The 18,300-nt window shown below is 36.6% G+C and overlaps 1 protein-coding gene across 2 annotated transcripts; it reads right to left on the bottom strand.

Moving 5' to 3' along the window:
• Nucleotides 1-587: 587 nt before the first annotated feature.
• Nucleotides 588-18,058, bottom strand: Duba (Deubiquitinating enzyme A). 2 transcript variants are annotated; one of them, XM_065228784.1, is made up of 7 exons: nucleotides 17,627-18,058; nucleotides 17,478-17,560; nucleotides 4,723-5,212; nucleotides 4,500-4,656; nucleotides 3,779-4,442; nucleotides 1,561-1,745; nucleotides 588-1,490 (listed from the first exon to the last, which is right to left on the bottom strand). In XM_065228784.1, the coding sequence occupies exons 1-7, from the start codon at nucleotides 17,768-17,770 to the stop codon at nucleotides 1,342-1,344; spliced, it is 1,872 nt and encodes a 623-aa protein (XP_065084856.1). In that variant the 5' UTR covers nucleotides 17,771-18,058; the 3' UTR covers nucleotides 588-1,341. The 2 variants fall into 2 exon arrangements, with proteins under 2 accessions (XP_065084856.1, XP_065084855.1); XM_065228783.1 differs by having other exon boundaries at nucleotides 593-1,490; nucleotides 1,558-1,745.
• Nucleotides 18,059-18,300: the final 242 nt, after the last annotated feature.

Genomic DNA, 18,300 nt, shown 5'->3' with positions numbered 1-18,300 from the left:
TCTATCTATAGAAGTCTACTAGGGACAGCCATGACTTTCGAGAAATCATCGAGTCAGTCATTGTTTACAAAAGCTGTTACGCCCGAATTCCAGCTCTATCTAGAAATATCCATTACTATCGTCCCAATGGCGTGTTCTTCTCGATAAAATTGATAAATAGCAGATTGTTAGCGATAGGCCCAATCTTAGATCCATAGGCCAACATTAGAGCCATTTGCCCTATATGTTTTTTAAATGCTTTTTTATGTTATGACCATGCTTGAATGTATTTTTTTTACTATAGTTGATAAAATTAACATCATTGGGGCTTCATCCAGTCTGTTGATGTAAAATAAAAGAATAAATAAATAAATTAAGTCGATAGGTTGTATCGTTATTGAAAAATCGTTACAAATGTACCACGTAAATTGCGTAAAGTTTTAATATTAAGTCCAATATCTACATTTTCAGTAACATTAATTACACTTCGAGTACTTTTAACTACGTTAAGTACGGCCATATAATTTTCATTACTTCCTTTAAAACTTTAAAATGCTTTAATTACATTAAGTACTTTTGCTTGGATTTTAAATCCAACGCACCGGTCCTGGATATTGCGTGACCCTCGTTTATTGTTTAAATTTTCTGAAAACCATTTTCTAAGTTCAATTACACAAGTATGTAGTATGAAAGGTCATATTTGACTTGCGTAGATCGTTTCAAAATATTGTTAGGAACATTTGCCTGGTACAATTGTTACTGCCTGCCATCTGCGACAACAGTCGACAGCGAAAGGGTAGCTAAACAAAATTACGTAACACCCTATGGTCCCTATGTTGTGATATTTCACTGCACAATGGATTTTATCCGATACTACTAGCAATACCTACACTACTGTTTGACATATATTTATTCTTCAAATTCAAAGTATTCACGCCATCAATAAAGCGCTTACACTGTATTTGGGTGTATTTTATATTATTTTATGGATTATTAACGTTCATTACTTTCGCAGTATAACCAATGTTTTGTAGTAAATTAATCATTAAATTATCAAAGGTAATCAAATTTAAAAGAATAATATTTGAAGCAATTATCGTAAGTTGAACGTTAACAAAATTCGCAAAAAAAAATTAAAGCATTTGTTGAATGTAATGAAGGTAATGCGGGAAAATACGAATAAAAGAAACTTCTCTTACTTCTATTCTCTGTACTCTTCATTGTTAGCTAAAGTGTAGTTTTATGCTCTATACTTATATGGGGCAATTATCCAATTTATTGCCAACGCACGGAGATTAATTATTTCCGAAAATAGAAAAACCCTAACTCGCATTTCTAGTAATCCTACAGCAGCATGCCCATCTACGGTGAAGGCGAATCGTATTCTTCATCAGTTGTACCATATTTATCCTCTTGAGAGCCGTTTGTTTGATCACTTCGTTTCACAAAATCCATCGCCGATTCGGCAAGCGCCTTCTGTACCATTTCCCGCTCACTTAGTTGTGCAAAACCTACGAAAGATGAGATAATTCAGCATTAACTTTTTTCCAGTGTCAGTGCAAGTTAGAGGACACTCACTACCATCGTCGGTGTACGATGATTCCAGTAATGATTGATAAAATTCGGAAACGGGTTCATCTCGCGGTCGGTTTTCGTTTTTCGCAGTTCCCGATGTACTCGCGCCACTGTCCGTTTCATGTTCACCCGTAGGGCTGGAGACTATTTTAGGTTTTTTTGGTAGTACTTCTGTGCTGGGTTTTTCCACTCTGTAGCAAGTAAAAACAAGTAACAATGGTAAGACTACAACAACATTAAGTAATGCTGACAATACTAGCCAATACTGGTTCATTTACTGGATAGTTTTAAAACACATTTTAAAATAACCGACCGATTAACAAATATTCTGAATTTTATTCCAACAAATCTACGTATATAGGGAAAATGGATGTAATGTCGGCCTAAATGCCCCTAATTTGGGCCTATACATAAATTCAGCAATCGACTAATTTTTCAATAGCGACTAAAAATATCCATTAGTACCGTCCCAATGACGCGTTCATCTAGATAAAAGTGATAAATAGCGGATTTTTTGCGATCGGCCCAATCTTAGATCCATAGGCCAACATTAGAGCCATTTCCTCTACGATACATATTTGTTTTATATTAAAAAAAAGAAACAAACATCACTATAAATGACCTGATCGATAGCTAATAGTAATACATGTGTATTAGGGTGGGTCAAGATTGTGTGGCGGATAACAGCCCTCTGCTCGCCACCGTTCCTTCGACCTGTATTGACTTCTTCTTCTAATTTGCATTTCATGCTTTTGCTTATCGCATATTAGCTTATTGCTACACATTAGCTACGACTGAAAATCTCATAAATAAAAAAAAAACCAATCAATCACATGCCTAAAAGCTCATATATGCGCCTGTAGGTATGCGCGAAGTACTAGGCTAAATGAATAATAACTTTTTGCGAACTTCGGTACAGTTATTTTTTTCCAATCTAAGTCCAAGGTTATTTTGATCTTTCAAGTTCTCACAAATCCAGATCATAAACAAATTCGTTCATAAAAATATCGATCGAACGAGCAGTGGGGAGCAGGGGATAATTAAGTTGACCCACCCTAAAGTGTATATTTATCCTAAACGTAAGTTAATGTTAGTAACCGAGAATAAAACAAAAGCTGCGACACCATACAATTTAGGCATAACTTAAAGCTGAAGAATGCAAAAGGTTCAATCGATTCCATTTATCGATTTTCAAAACTCTTTCCTGCAGTTACAGTATTTGTCGTACTAAACACCAGATGACGAATTTTAACCCAAAGCTTATATGGGATTGACAGCACCCCTCTGAAATTCCAATGAAACTTTGTTGGTGTAAAGACTCCGTCTACTTCTAAGACTCTTAGATCTACTTTCAAACTTGAGCATCTTTACATATTGGCAAACCAATGAAAAATTAGCATAGCATTTGACAATCGCAGCTTTAAAAGCATGCTGCGGTTGTCAAATGCAATGCTATTTTTTTCTCTGGATGGGCAATACTTATTTTCCTTAAAAAAAATCTAGACTACCATTTGAAAAGGGCTAAACTTTTTGTCTTTTTTTAACAAAAAGATATAACTGAATAGAATAATTATAATTCCTACACAAATTTGGCGAAAGAGAAGAATAATGTATAATCTTTCAAAAAAAATATCAAAAAGATATTTTATATTTTCGGGAAATTTTTTTTTAGATTTTAAATATTTTTCTACAATTTTTTTTCGACCAAATTGTTGTAGATTTTGTAAATTATATTTTTTATAAAAAATATTAAAAAAAAAAAACAGATTTTTGTAAATGGTCACCTAGTATGAATGATTTTTTTAGAGCAAACGGGAAAAGTTAATGTTAAACCATTTTTTTTTTTCCTATACAAGTGCCCATCTTGCGTATGGACGACTTGTAGGTAATTAGTAGATTGGCTCGAAAAATCAAAATTGTCGAAAATAATGTTTTAATGCTGCACTTTTTGACCAAATTTCAAATGGTAGTCTAGATTTGTTAAGTACATATGCAAAGTTGCTTAAGTAGTCTTTATACAAAAACAGTTTCATTGAAACTTGATATCTGATATGGGTGCTGCTGCCAACCACTGATTGAGTTGGCGTGAAATTCGCGAAATATTAACTTCTTTCATCGTACTGTTTGACAAAACATCCGAAGATGTGTTTACAGAGAGAAAAATCGACTGAGAGAATCGATTGCAATACAATCCACTAATCCAGAAATAACTTATATTACTTACGGAGAACTCAGATTCCGTTTCTTTCTTCTATTACTGTTGTTAAAGTAATATTGAACCGAACAAGAGGTTTCCGGTAGTGAACAATCAAGTTCGAAGGAGCTATTTTTCGAACTCGACGAACAACTTCCTTGGTTGAAGGAATGATTCGATGGCGACGGAGACGATGATTTTCGGAATTCACACAACAGCGTCTCTGAGTAAGATGTAGCAGCCTCTAAATTTTGCTTCAGCGATTTCTCTGGGCTAACCGACGTACTGCAGCAACCACTAGCGCCGCCACCACCGAGATCACTAGAGGTGATGGTACTGGTGCTTTTGCTATTCTTTCCGGAGTTCTTACGCATATTATCACGACACCACTGCAAGTATGATTCTCTTGCTATCTGTTCTTCGATTGCTTCATTGGTTGCTTCCCAATCAGTGGTTTTCAATTTATCTTCAAACATAGTTTGTTCGATCTCCAACTCTTCGCTCATTCTGACAGCATCAGACACTTGCTTGATATCTAGCTCGTCCGGTCTGTAGCCAGCTAAGCCTAAACCGACACCGACCGATGCCTTGTACGGATCTAATATTGCATTATAGTGCGAACATCGCTGGTAAGACAATCGCAGTGGCTCATTTCCATTTTGTAGTTGTTCAGAATTGAAAATGTTGATTGGTTCTGTAAGATGAAAATTAGTAAATAAATACGACTCAAAATACAACGGGAATTACATACCTAGCTGATAACAATACAATTCTACTGAACGGTTGTACATTTCTGACATTGCTTGGATCTCTATGTGGTTTCCATGGACATGGTTTGCCCTCTTTCTAGCAACATAAGTATTGATGTCTTCCGTCACGAATTGTGCGAAATATTCACGGTTTTGGTACTGTCAAAATATTCATCACATTAGTTAATCCAATTTCAATTTCTATAAAAAAAAAACAATACTTACTATATAATCCATTGTTTGTTGCCTTATCATTTCGTGCATGTCCTGGTCACCAAAAATTTGCATTGAAATAGCTCTGAAAAGGCATGCACCATCCTCTACCATGTCTTTGATAACAAATCCACGGTCCGACATAATTTTGATGAAAGCATCGTCCCGTTTCTGCCATTCATCGGGACTGAGCTGTGCATCTTTTTGTCCGACGTGTTCATCTCCACTGTTATAACCGGACAGGGTATCCTCAACTTTTGCCTTCAAGTTGTTAGAGTTGTTGCTACTACTGCTTCCGGTAGCCACATTTAAATTGCTACTTGATGGAATTGTACTCATTGGAGACCGGCCACCGGCATTTCCCAACGGACTGGAACATGGCGGTGCCGTTTGCTTCTTATTGCTCACTGATGGTAGAACAGCTGGATAACTTGGCGAAGTATTTTTGTCCCGCTCGCGATTCTCTCTCTTATGATGATGATCTCGTTTTGCGCGGCCAAGGCTGAAAGAAAGATACAAATTATACTTGTTATAATTATCGAAAGTAATGCAATTGAAACATATGCCTTATGAAAATATGATGAGGCTTTTACTTTTCTATATAAAAAATTAAATACCTATACCAACATTTTAAGCCCGTTGCACAATGGAGTCTACAAGATAAAAATGAAAGGAGAACAGCAAAATGGAGCACATGCGATACGACAATGGAGTGATGCGCGTTAAGAAAATATCACTCCGGGGCACTGTCTATTTTTCGCGCTTGTGTTACAGGTTTTATACAAGACGCAACTAGGAACTCAATATCATCATAGATAATGGATTTACGTCGAAACGTCGTGGAAATCATCAGAAATAACATGGGAGAAGAGCAAAATATGGTGAGAGCTGTCCAATTGTTCTTTACAAATTAAATATCAAAGTAAAACTAAATACGTGTCAGGTTTGAAGAGAATATTTTCGAACCTGGAAGTGTACACTTAAAAAATAAATCACATTTCGAATGGAAAATATCCATTAGAATTTCACATAACTTTCATGTGATCTCATAATTGGGAATCGCACTACAAGATCACATGACCTTATGTGTCCAATGAAATTTATGTGATTTATCACATAGAATTCATGTGATCATATGAATGTTATGTGAATTTCAGATAAAAATCATTAATTTTGTTATCGGAAAAATATCATGTGCGTTCCCAATGGAAACTATAGGAAAACTTTTTTCGGTGTGTATGTAATACCAATATCCATTTGATAACGGTGATGCATACATGCGGGCCTTATTGTATGTGAAAGTGACCTCTGAATGGATGTGAATTACTATGCATTCTGAAATGGGTTTGTTGGATCTGCAGTAGTGCTATCACATTCTAACTACCGGACTAAATATGTTTTCAATTGTCACTACAAGGATAATTGAGAACACACTTCTTCCATAATATAGGGCTACAAATGATGAGTTGAGAACCTGGAAAGAGCGTTTTACCAAACTCTGGTTCTCACGAGTTCCTACCTCATACCTTCCCGTGGTGTAGCCTGGGTAATGTTGTCCTTCTGACAATAGCAAAGTGAGGGGGTGCGACGCGAACACTGGCGCGGTAACCATAGTACGGCGATAGAGGAAATGCTTCGTAAACCCGCAGGAGTGCCAACCAGCACATTGGGATCGATGCTAGTTAGATCCTAATTACGGCATACTGAACACGGCATGGAATAATGGAAACGACACGGCACAATGGATTGGATACCACGCTACAGGGCTGACAGTCGTGCTATTCTGTTCCCTGAGTAAAGAAGGGTGACACTTCTTCTTCTTGAAATGGCGAGTGGGTGGGCTAATGGTTCGGCTGCCCTTGTCCCGGTAAAACCTTGGCAGGCCTCCGGATACGTACAAAACTCGTCACTAATTGGTGGTTGGTGAGTAGTAGGCTCAGATGTATCATTCCTGACTTACGCCGATCTGGCTCTGAACATGAAGGACCGTGTCAACCCTAGCATGGCCTCCCTGTTTGCCAACATAACCATGGGATTACGATATAGCGGCATGGGATTACGATATACCAATGGTATAGATAGCGGCCCGGAGAACAGATTGAAGAAAAACGGAGAAAAAACAAAAACGAAGAAGAAGAAAAAAATATGAAGGACGACGGCAAGACGCCAGACAGTGAAAACGGAGGAACGAACGTGTTCGCAAGGAGCGGGATGTTGCAGAGATCACCAGTGTTGAACCTGGTGGTCACAGCTAGTTCCAGCAACGGCTACAAAAGTGATTTGTTGCAAAATTTTTTAATAAACATTTAAAAAAATCATCTTTAGGTGTAACGCTATAGGACTATTTTTGCATAAAGCTGTAAGTACATTTAACCTAAATAGTTCGCTTCAATTACAACCACTTCGTTATTTCCACACAGTATACTGCCCATAATCGCATATCAGTCCTATATGGATAGGAAATCAAGCAAAGATGGGACAGATATGCGATTATGGGTAGTATAGTGAATTCTATGCCTTGTTCAAAAGATACAAATTCGATACGGATACATACTGGGAAACTGATTTGAAATATTGCTGCGAATCCTCAGAAATAAACAAATTAAAAAATTAAACTTTAGGGCAAATAATCCATTAAGAATATTATACAACTCTAAAAACTCTAAAGCTAAAAGAGCTGTAGGTAGCTTAGAGCATCTACTAGCCTAGTTAAGCCGACAGTTTATCAAGCCAGCAAATATTAAGGATTAATTTGTATATTTAATATGAAGTTTGATTTATTTAATCAAAATTCCTTTATTCCAAATAACTACTATTTATTGATCTACAATGAACCTATTTTTTTGAAAGTTTTGCTCATCGGTAGGAAAATTAAAGATCTTTAATATGCGTTTACAAAAAAAAGTGTTTTGAAAGAATTTCCACAAAACTGTATTATTTTTTTTTTGAGTCACTGATGTACATATATTTTTAAAATTGTTTAAGTTCAAGTGACTGTAACCCATCATCGCACAAATTATGCAAAATTTGGGCCATTAAATCGCATGATGGCGTCTTACAATCAATACTGCGAAACCATTGACTTTTCAATGTCTCGGCATAAACTAAAACAATATTTTAACTCCATACGGAATCATAACTCGTAGGAAGTAAAAATATAATAGCTGACAATATATTTTTTAATATTCTTAAGAAAAACAAATTTGTATATGTATTTGTACTAGTCTACATCGGTTGATGAAATAAATAAATAAATAAATAAATAAATAAATAAATAAATAAATGTGATTGATGAATTGATTTCTTTAAGGGTATTGAGGTAAATGCATATTCGTAATCTGCATTAAAAATGGAATTCAAACCCGAAATTTCATCAATTTTGGTACACTGGAACTATTTTAAATAAATACGATTACATTTGCAAAAATCACCTTATTATCGCCCCTCGGTTTCACTTTGTAAGGGAGCGAGCTGTCAGTTTGTTAGTTTAGTGTCAAATAGTGAAGTTATTATTTTGCTTTAAATCTTGATTTAAAAATCGAGATGAAAGTGTGTGGGTTCGAAAAAAAATATCGCTGTTTTCAGAAAACGAAGCTCTTTCAGATGATATGCAAAAAACGATACATTTTACAAAATTAAAGAACCCAATTCTCCTATGCTTTCCCGGGGGTACCCGGAACATGGCCGGATGTGGCCCTGGACACTCCAAAAGACTACCATTGAACTGGTTTTTGAATTCTGATGTCATTTTATGTGGCACATGGTTCAGTGGTTGCTTCGAAACATGAGCCCCATATTTTATTACACACGATCACACAGACATTTTCTGATTTCGTCGAACTGAGTCGATTCGTATGTGAAACTCGGCGTCGGATCGAAAGTTAGTTTTCCAAGCGGTATGTATACCCTTCTTTGTAAGAAAAAAAAACAATGCATAATAAGTTGATTCATGAAATTTACAAAAGTAATATAAAATGTAGAAAATCTTGTCGACTTGGGGATCATTGATGTTGTATTGGAATTCCAACTTTTTCCCGCAATTATGGAAAACACTCAACATTGAAACTGGCTTGACTTAATATAGCCTGGGTAATGTTGTCCTTCTGACAATAGCAAAGTGAGGGGGTGCGACGCGAACACTGGCGCGGTAACCATAGTACGGCGATAGAGGAAATGCTTCGTAAACCCGCAGGAGTGCCAACCAGCACATTGGGATCGATGCTAGTTAGATCCTAATTACGGCATACTGAACACGGCATGGAATAATGGAAACGACACGGCACAATGGATTGGATACCACGCTACAGGGCTGACAGTCGTGCTATTCTGTTCCCTGAGTAAAGAAGGGTGACACTTCTTCTTCTTGAAATGGCGAGTGGGTGGGCTAATGGTTCGGCTGCCCTTGTCCCGGTAAAACCTTGGCAGGCCTCCGGATACGTACAAAACTCGTCACTAATTGGTGGTTGGTGAGTAGTAGGCTCAGATGTATCATTCCTGACTTACGCCGATCTGGCTCTGAACATGAAGGACCGTGTCAACCCTAGCATGGCCTCCCTGTTTGCCAACATAACCATGGGATTACGATATAGCGGCATGGGATTACGATATACCAATGGTATAGATAGCGGCCCGGAGAACAGATTGAAGAAAAACGGAGAAAAAACAAAAACGAAGAAGAAGAAAAAAATATGAAGGACGACGGCAAGACGCCAGACAGTGAAAACGGAGGAACGAACGTGTTCGCAAGGAGCGGGATGTTGCAGAGATCACCAGTGTTGAACCTGGTGGTCACAGCTAGTTCCAGCAACGGCTACAAAAGTGATTTGTTGCAAAATTTTTTAATAAACATTTAAAAAAATCATCTTTAGGTGTAACGCTATAGGACTATTTTTGCATAAAGCTGTAAGTACATTTAACCTAAATAGTTCGCTTCAATTACAACCACTTCGTTATTTCCACACAGTATACTGCCCATAATCGCATATCAGTCCTATATGGATAGGAAATCAAGCAAAGATGGGACAGATATGCGATTATGGGTAGTATAGTGAATTCTATGCCTTGTTCAAAAGATACAAATTCGATACGGATACATACTGGGAAACTGATTTGAAATATTGCTGCGAATCCTCAGAAATAAACAAATTAAAAAATTAAACTTTAGGGCAAATAATCCATTAAGAATATTATACAACTCTAAAAACTCTAAAGCTAAAAGAGCTGTAGGTAGCTTAGAGCATCTACTAGCCTAGTTAAGCCGACAGTTTATCAAGCCAGCAAATATTAAGGATTAATTTGTATATTTAATATGAAGTTTGATTTATTTAATCAAAATTCCTTTATTCCAAATAACTACTATTTATTGATCTACAATGAACCTATTTTTTTGAAAGTTTTGCTCATCGGTAGGAAAATTAAAGATCTTTAATATGCGTTTACAAAAAAAAGTGTTTTGAAAGAATTTCCACAAAACTGTATTATTTTTTTTTTGAGTCACTGATGTACATATATTTTTAAAATTGTTTAAGTTCAAGTGACTGTAACCCATCATCGCACAAATTATGCAAAATTTGGGCCATTAAATCGCATGATGGCGTCTTACAATCAATACTGCGAAACCATTGACTTTTCAATGTCTCGGCATAAACTAAAACAATATTTTAACTCCATACGGAATCATAACTCGTAGGAAGTAAAAATATAATAGCTGACAATATATTTTTTAATATTCTTAAGAAAAACAAATTTGTATATGTATTTGTACTAGTCTACATCGGTTGATGAAATAAATAAATAAATAAATAAATAAATAAATAAATAAATAAATGTGATTGATGAATTGATTTCTTTAAGGGTATTGAGGTAAATGCATATTCGTAATCTGCATTAAAAATGGAATTCAAACCCGAAATTTCATCAATTTTGGTACACTGGAACTATTTTAAATAAATACGATTACATTTGCAAAAATCACCTTATTATCGCCCCTCGGTTTCACTTTGTAAGGGAGCGAGCTGTCAGTTTGTTAGTTTAGTGTCAAATAGTGAAGTTATTATTTTGCTTTAAATCTTGATTTAAAAATCGAGATGAAAGTGTGTGGGTTCGAAAAAAAATATCGCTGTTTTCAGAAAACGAAGCTCTTTCAGATGATATGCAAAAAACGATACATTTTACAAAATTAAAGAACCCAATTCTCCTATGCTTTCCCGGGGGTACCCGGAACATGGCCGGATGTGGCCCTGGACACTCCAAAAGACTACCATTGAACTGGTTTTTGAATTCTGATGTCATTTTATGTGGCACATGGTTCAGTGGTTGCTTCGAAACATGAGCCCCATATTTTATTACACACGATCACACAGACATTTTCTGATTTCGTCGAACTGAGTCGATTCGTATGTGAAACTCGGCGTCGGATCGAAAGTTAGTTTTCCAAGCGGTATGTATACCCTTCTTTGTAAGAAAAAAAAACAATGCATAATAAGTTGATTCATGAAATTTACAAAAGTAATATAAAATGTAGAAAATCTTGTCGACTTGGGGATCATTGATGTTGTATTGGAATTCCAACTTTTTCCCGCAATTATGGAAAACACTCAACATTGAAACTGGCTTGACTTAATATAGCCTGGGTAATGTTGTCCTTCTGACAATAGCAAAGTGAGGGGGTGCGACGCGAACACTGGCGCGGTAACCATAGTACGGCGATAGAGGAAATGCTTCGTAAACCCGCAGGAGTGCCAACCAGCACATTGGGATCGATGCTAGTTAGATCCTAATTACGGCATACTGAACACGGCATGGAATAATGGAAACGACACGGCACAATGGATTGGATACCACGCTACAGGGCTGACAGTCGTGCTATTCTGTTCCCTGAGTAAAGAAGGGTGACACTTCTTCTTCTTGAAATGGCGAGTGGGTGGGCTAATGGTTCGGCTGCCCTTGTCCCGGTAAAACCTTGGCAGGCCTCCGGATACGTACAAAACTCGTCACTAATTGGTGGTTGGTGAGTAGTAGGCTCAGATGTATCATTCCTGACTTACGCCGATCTGGCTCTGAACATGAAGGACCGTGTCAACCCTAGCATGGCCTCCCTGTTTGCCAACATAACCATGGGATTACGATATAGCGGCATGGGATTACGATATACCAATGGTATAGATAGCGGCCCGGAGAACAGATTGAAGAAAAACGGAGAAAAAACAAAAACGAAGAAGAAGAAAAAAATATGAAGGACGACGGCAAGACGCCAGACAGTGAAAACGGAGGAACGAACGTGTTCGCAAGGAGCGGGATGTTGCAGAGATCACCAGTGTTGAACCTGGTGGTCACAGCTAGTTCCAGCAACGGCTACAAAAGTGATTTGTTGCAAAATTTTTTAATAAACATTTAAAAAAATCATCTTTAGGTGTAACGCTATAGGACTATTTTTGCATAAAGCTGTAAGTACATTTAACCTAAATAGTTCGCTTCAATTACAACCACTTCGTTATTTCCACACAGTATACTGCCCATAATCGCATATCAGTCCTATATGGATAGGAAATCAAGCAAAGATGGGACAGATATGCGATTATGGGTAGTATAGTGAATTCTATGCCTTGTTCAAAAGATACAAATTCGATACGGATACATACTGGGAAACTGATTTGAAATATTGCTGCGAATCCTCAGAAATAAACAAATTAAAAAATTAAACTTTAGGGCAAATAATCCATTAAGAATATTATACAACTCTAAAAACTCTAAAGCTAAAAGAGCTGTAGGTAGCTTAGAGCATCTACTAGCCTAGTTAAGCCGACAGTTTATCAAGCCAGCAAATATTAAGGATTAATTTGTATATTTAATATGAAGTTTGATTTATTTAATCAAAATTCCTTTATTCCAAATAACTACTATTTATTGATCTACAATGAACCTATTTTTTTGAAAGTTTTGCTCATCGGTAGGAAAATTAAAGATCTTTAATATGCGTTTACAAAAAAAAGTGTTTTGAAAGAATTTCCACAAAACTGTATTATTTTTTTTTTGAGTCACTGATGTACATATATTTTTAAAATTGTTTAAGTTCAAGTGACTGTAACCCATCATCGCACAAATTATGCAAAATTTGGGCCATTAAATCGCATGATGGCGTCTTACAATCAATACTGCGAAACCATTGACTTTTCAATGTCTCGGCATAAACTAAAACAATATTTTAACTCCATACGGAATCATAACTCGTAGGAAGTAAAAATATAATAGCTGACAATATATTTTTTAATATTCTTAAGAAAAACAAATTTGTATATGTATTTGTACTAGTCTACATCGGTTGATGAAATAAATAAATAAATAAATAAATAAATAAATAAATAAATAAATGTGATTGATGAATTGATTTCTTTAAGGGTATTGAGGTAAATGCATATTCGTAATCTGCATTAAAAATGGAATTCAAACCCGAAATTTCATCAATTTTGGTACACTGGAACTATTTTAAATAAATACGATTACATTTGCAAAAATCACCTTATTATCGCCCCTCGGTTTCACTTTGTAAGGGAGCGAGCTGTCAGTTTGTTAGTTTAGTGTCAAATAGTGAAGTTATTATTTTGCTTTAAATCTTGATTTAAAAATCGAGATGAAAGTGTGTGGGTTCGAAAAAAAATATCGCTGTTTTCAGAAAACGAAGCTCTTTCAGATGATATGCAAAAAACGATACATTTTACAAAATTAAAGAACCCAATTCTCCTATGCTTTCCCGGGGGTACCCGGAACATGGCCGGATGTGGCCCTGGACACTCCAAAAGACTACCATTGAACTGGTTTTTGAATTCTGATGTCATTTTATGTGGCACATGGTTCAGTGGTTGCTTCGAAACATGAGCCCCATATTTTATTACACACGATCACACAGACATTTTCTGATTTCGTCGAACTGAGTCGATTCGTATGTGAAACTCGGCGTCGGATCGAAAGTTAGTTTTCCAAGCGGTATGTATACCCTTCTTTGTAAGAAAAAAAAACAATGCATAATAAGTTGATTCATGAAATTTACAAAAGTAATATAAAATGTAGAAAATCTTGTCGACTTGGGGATCATTGATGTTGTATTGGAATTCCAACTTTTTCCCGCAATTATGGAAAACACTCAACATTGAAACTGGCTTGACTTAATATAGCCTGGGTAATGTTGTCCTTCTGACAATAGCAAAGTGAGGGGGTGCGACGCGAACACTGGCGCGGTAACCATAGTACGGCGATAGAGGAAATGCTTCGTAAACCCGCAGGAGTGCCAACCAGCACATTGGGATCGATGCTAGTTAGATCCTAATTACGGCATACTGAACACGGCATGGAATAATGGAAACGACACGGCACAATGGATTGGATACCACGCTACAGGGCTGACAGTCGTGCTATTCTGTTCCCTGAGTAAAGAAGGGTGACACTTCTTCTTCTTGAAATGGCGAGTGGGTGGGCTAATGGTTCGGCTGCCCTTGTCCCGGTAAAACCTTGGCAGGCCTCCGGATACGTACAAAACTCGTCACTAATTGGTGGTTGGTGAGTAGTAGGCTCAGATGTATCATTCCTGACTTACGCCGATCTGGCTCTGAACATGAAGGACCGTGTCAACCCTAGCATGGCCTCCCTGTTTGCCAACATAACCATGGGATTACGATATAGCGGCATGGGATTACGATATACCAATGGTATAGATAGCGGCCCGGAGAACAGATTGAAGAAAAACGGAGAAAAAACAAAAACGAAGAAGAAGAAAAAAATATGAAGGACGACGGCAAGACGCCAGACAGTGAAAACGGAGGAACGAACGTGTTCGCAAGGAGCGGGATGTTGCAGAGATCACCAGTGTTGAACCTGGTGGTCACAGCTAGTTCCAGCAACGGCTACAAAAGTGATTTGTTGCAAAATTTTTTAATAAACATTTAAAAAAATCATCTTTAGGTGTAACGCTATAGGACTATTTTTGCATAAAGCTGTAAGTACATTTAACCTAAATAGTTCGCTTCAATTACAACCACTTCGTTATTTCCACACAGTATACTGCCCATAATCGCATATCAGTCCTATATGGATAGGAAATCAAGCAAAGATGGGACAGATATGCGATTATGGGTAGTATAGTGAATTCTATGCCTTGTTCAAAAGATACAAATTCGATACGGATACATACTGGGAAACTGATTTGAAATATTGCTGCGAATCCTCAGAAATAAACAAATTAAAAAATTAAACTTTAGGGCAAATAATCCATTAAGAATATTATACAACTCTAAAAACTCTAAAGCTAAAAGAGCTGTAGGTAGCTTAGAGCATCTACTAGCCTAGTTAAGCCGACAGTTTATCAAGCCAGCAAATATTAAGGATTAATTTGTATATTTAATATGAAGTTTGATTTATTTAATCAAAATTCCTTTATTCCAAATAACTACTATTTATTGATCTACAATGAACCTATTTTTTTGAAAGTTTTGCTCATCGGTAGGAAAATTAAAGATCTTTAATATGCGTTTACAAAAAAAAGTGTTTTGAAAGAATTTCCACAAAACTGTATTATTTTTTTTTTGAGTCACTGATGTACATATATTTTTAAAATTGTTTAAGTTCAAGTGACTGTAACCCATCATCGCACAAATTATGCAAAATTTGGGCCATTAAATCGCATGATGGCGTCTTACAATCAATACTGCGAAACCATTGACTTTTCAATGTCTCGGCATAAACTAAAACAATATTTTAACTCCATACGGAATCATAACTCGTAGGAAGTAAAAATATAATAGCTGACAATATATTTTTTAATATTCTTAAGAAAAACAAATTTGTATATGTATTTGTACTAGTCTACATCGGTTGATGAAATAAATAAATAAATAAATAAATAAATAAATAAATAAATAAATGTGATTGATGAATTGATTTCTTTAAGGGTATTGAGGTAAATGCATATTCGTAATCTGCATTAAAAATGGAATTCAAACCCGAAATTTCATCAATTTTGGTACACTGGAACTATTTTAAATAAATACGATTACATTTGCAAAAATCACCTTATTATCGCCCCTCGGTTTCACTTTGTAAGGGAGCGAGCTGTCAGTTTGTTAGTTTAGTGTCAAATAGTGAAGTTATTATTTTGCTTTAAATCTTGATTTAAAAATCGAGATGAAAGTGTGTGGGTTCGAAAAAAAATATCGCTGTTTTCAGAAAACGAAGCTCTTTCAGATGATATGCAAAAAACGATACATTTTACAAAATTAAAGAACCCAATTCTCCTATGCTTTCCCGGGGGTACCCGGAACATGGCCGGATGTGGCCCTGGACACTCCAAAAGACTACCATTGAACTGGTTTTTGAATTCTGATGTCATTTTATGTGGCACATGGTTCAGTGGTTGCTTCGAAACATGAGCCCCATATTTTATTACACACGATCACACAGACATTTTCTGATTTCGTCGAACTGAGTCGATTCGTATGTGAAACTCGGCGTCGGATCGAAAGTTAGTTTTCCAAGCGGTATGTATACCCTTCTTTGTAAGAAAAAAAAACAATGCATAATAAGTTGATTCATGAAATTTACAAAAGTAATATAAAATGTAGAAAATCTTGTCGACTTGGGGATCATTGATGTTGTATTGGAATTCCAACTTTTTCCCGCAATTATGGAAAACACTCAACATTGAAACTGGCTTGACTTAATATAGGTATTGCTGCAAGTTTATTTTTATAGATATTGTTTAATTGTAGCCTAAATAGGGTGGCCGTCATACCCCGACCTCACTTACAGGCGGGAAAAGTTGAGGGCAAGTGCAAAGTTCCATTTGGGCGATAATAGACAAAAAATAACAAAGATTTTTTATGAGTATGAATGAAAGTTTCCTGTGATATAATATATAAAATTATTGCATGAAGATACACTATACGTCGGGGTCCATACTGTTTTAAGGTGCCTTTAAGGTCTTATCCATTAAGTACGTCAGGAGATTGTGGTTTAGAAATTTGTGACAAACAATGTAGAAAACGTGTCGAAAAAAGAGGGAGGGGGGGGGGGTATGGGGGTGGTGTTGATTTTTATTCAACATAGCGTGACATATTAAATGGATACTCCCTAATTATGAATACGTTTAAAGGGAACTATTCACGTGTATTTCAAAAAGTTAATAAATTTAATAATCGACAACACCATGTTGCATTCGCATAAAACACCAATAACAACAACAACAACAACAAACACAACAACAATCACAGAAACAAAAACAACCTCGGGTGTAATGCTACAGGAACAGGTTCCAGCTGCAGCTTCAAACATCATACCTAAAGTCATCACGAGGATGGATCGTCACTGGAGCAAGTGCAAAGCGTGGAATAAAATTCTCATTACAGAAGAACCCCCAAAAGGAATAAAAAAAAATCAATGCCAGCCAGCTAGCAACTACGGTTGACGGTGGTGAGTAGTGAGCGCCCAGTACCTATACTGTTTCCGTAGCAAACGACGAGAGAGGATGAATAAGATGGCGATTCGTATGAATCTTTCTTCCTCATTCCTAAACACCGAGGATTTTTACGGAAAATCTTATAATTTTTAAGCGAACAAATACATTTGTAAAATATTGTCCATCCAAATCCAGAACATAGCTTCGGGACCGCTACGGGGTCTATAAATAACACTTTTACGAGTATTTTTGGATCATCTTCTCGTACAACAAAAAGCACAGAGGAAGTACCATGAAAACACGAACATATAATGTAGTCACTTACTTTTTGTGGGGGCTCCTCCTATGGCGAACATTTTCATTATCGAAATTGTGCGGAGTATGAACTCGTTTTTCCCTTGGGAGTGGCTGAAATTACACGATTACGATTTCTTAATCACAATTTCGGATATCAATTTTATGGTGCAGCCTTACTTGACTTTCTGACGTCGACAGCTGATTCAGGACAGCATTCCTATGTGTGTTACGACCCACTGTTCCGTTGTTGACCAGATTCTGAGAAGTGCCCTCCTGGCTTTCTTCCGAACTCTTTTGATTCACCAACGGTTTGATCGTCATGGTTGGAACTCGATGATTTCACACTTCCATTAGCTTTCTTCACGAAAATTTTCAGTATCTCTAATGGCGATTCCACGAGCACTTTTTCACTGTTCAGCACTCTACTCTAATGATTAGACATGAACATGGCGAGTGACACAACGACAGAAAAGTTAGCAGAGGCTGCTTTGCCACCATTCACTGTTCAGCACACATAAAAAAGAAAAATATTTACGTTTGAGCCGCGTACGCGAGGAAAAATCCACACAAAGAAACGACCCGAACTCGAGAAAGAGCAACAAAAGACTGGCAAAATACAAAACATTGAAGACATGACAGTGACAGAGGGTGCGTGCTATAAAACCACCCCACACGATGGTATAAAATTTACGAGGGACCTTTAAAAACCGCGGCACGTAGGAACAAATTTACAGAGAACCGTTCAAATATTACGTATCCAAGAGGAAGTGGTTTGAAATCCAAAATGTGTGAATCTTATGATTTTTTGTCGTTTTTGTAAAACCGTATTGTACACAGAAAAAAAAGTTGTT

Source organism: Ochlerotatus camptorhynchus, unplaced genomic scaffold (assembly GCF_037179485.1).
Source record: "Ochlerotatus camptorhynchus isolate MF236.1 unplaced genomic scaffold, CSIRO-AGI_Acam_v1.1 ptg000303l, whole genome shotgun sequence".
NCBI classification, from domain to species: Eukaryota; Metazoa; Arthropoda; class Insecta; order Diptera; family Culicidae; genus Ochlerotatus; species Ochlerotatus camptorhynchus.
Note: the sequence above shows the minus strand (reverse complement) of the source record. Positions and strands in the feature narration are given on the sequence as shown.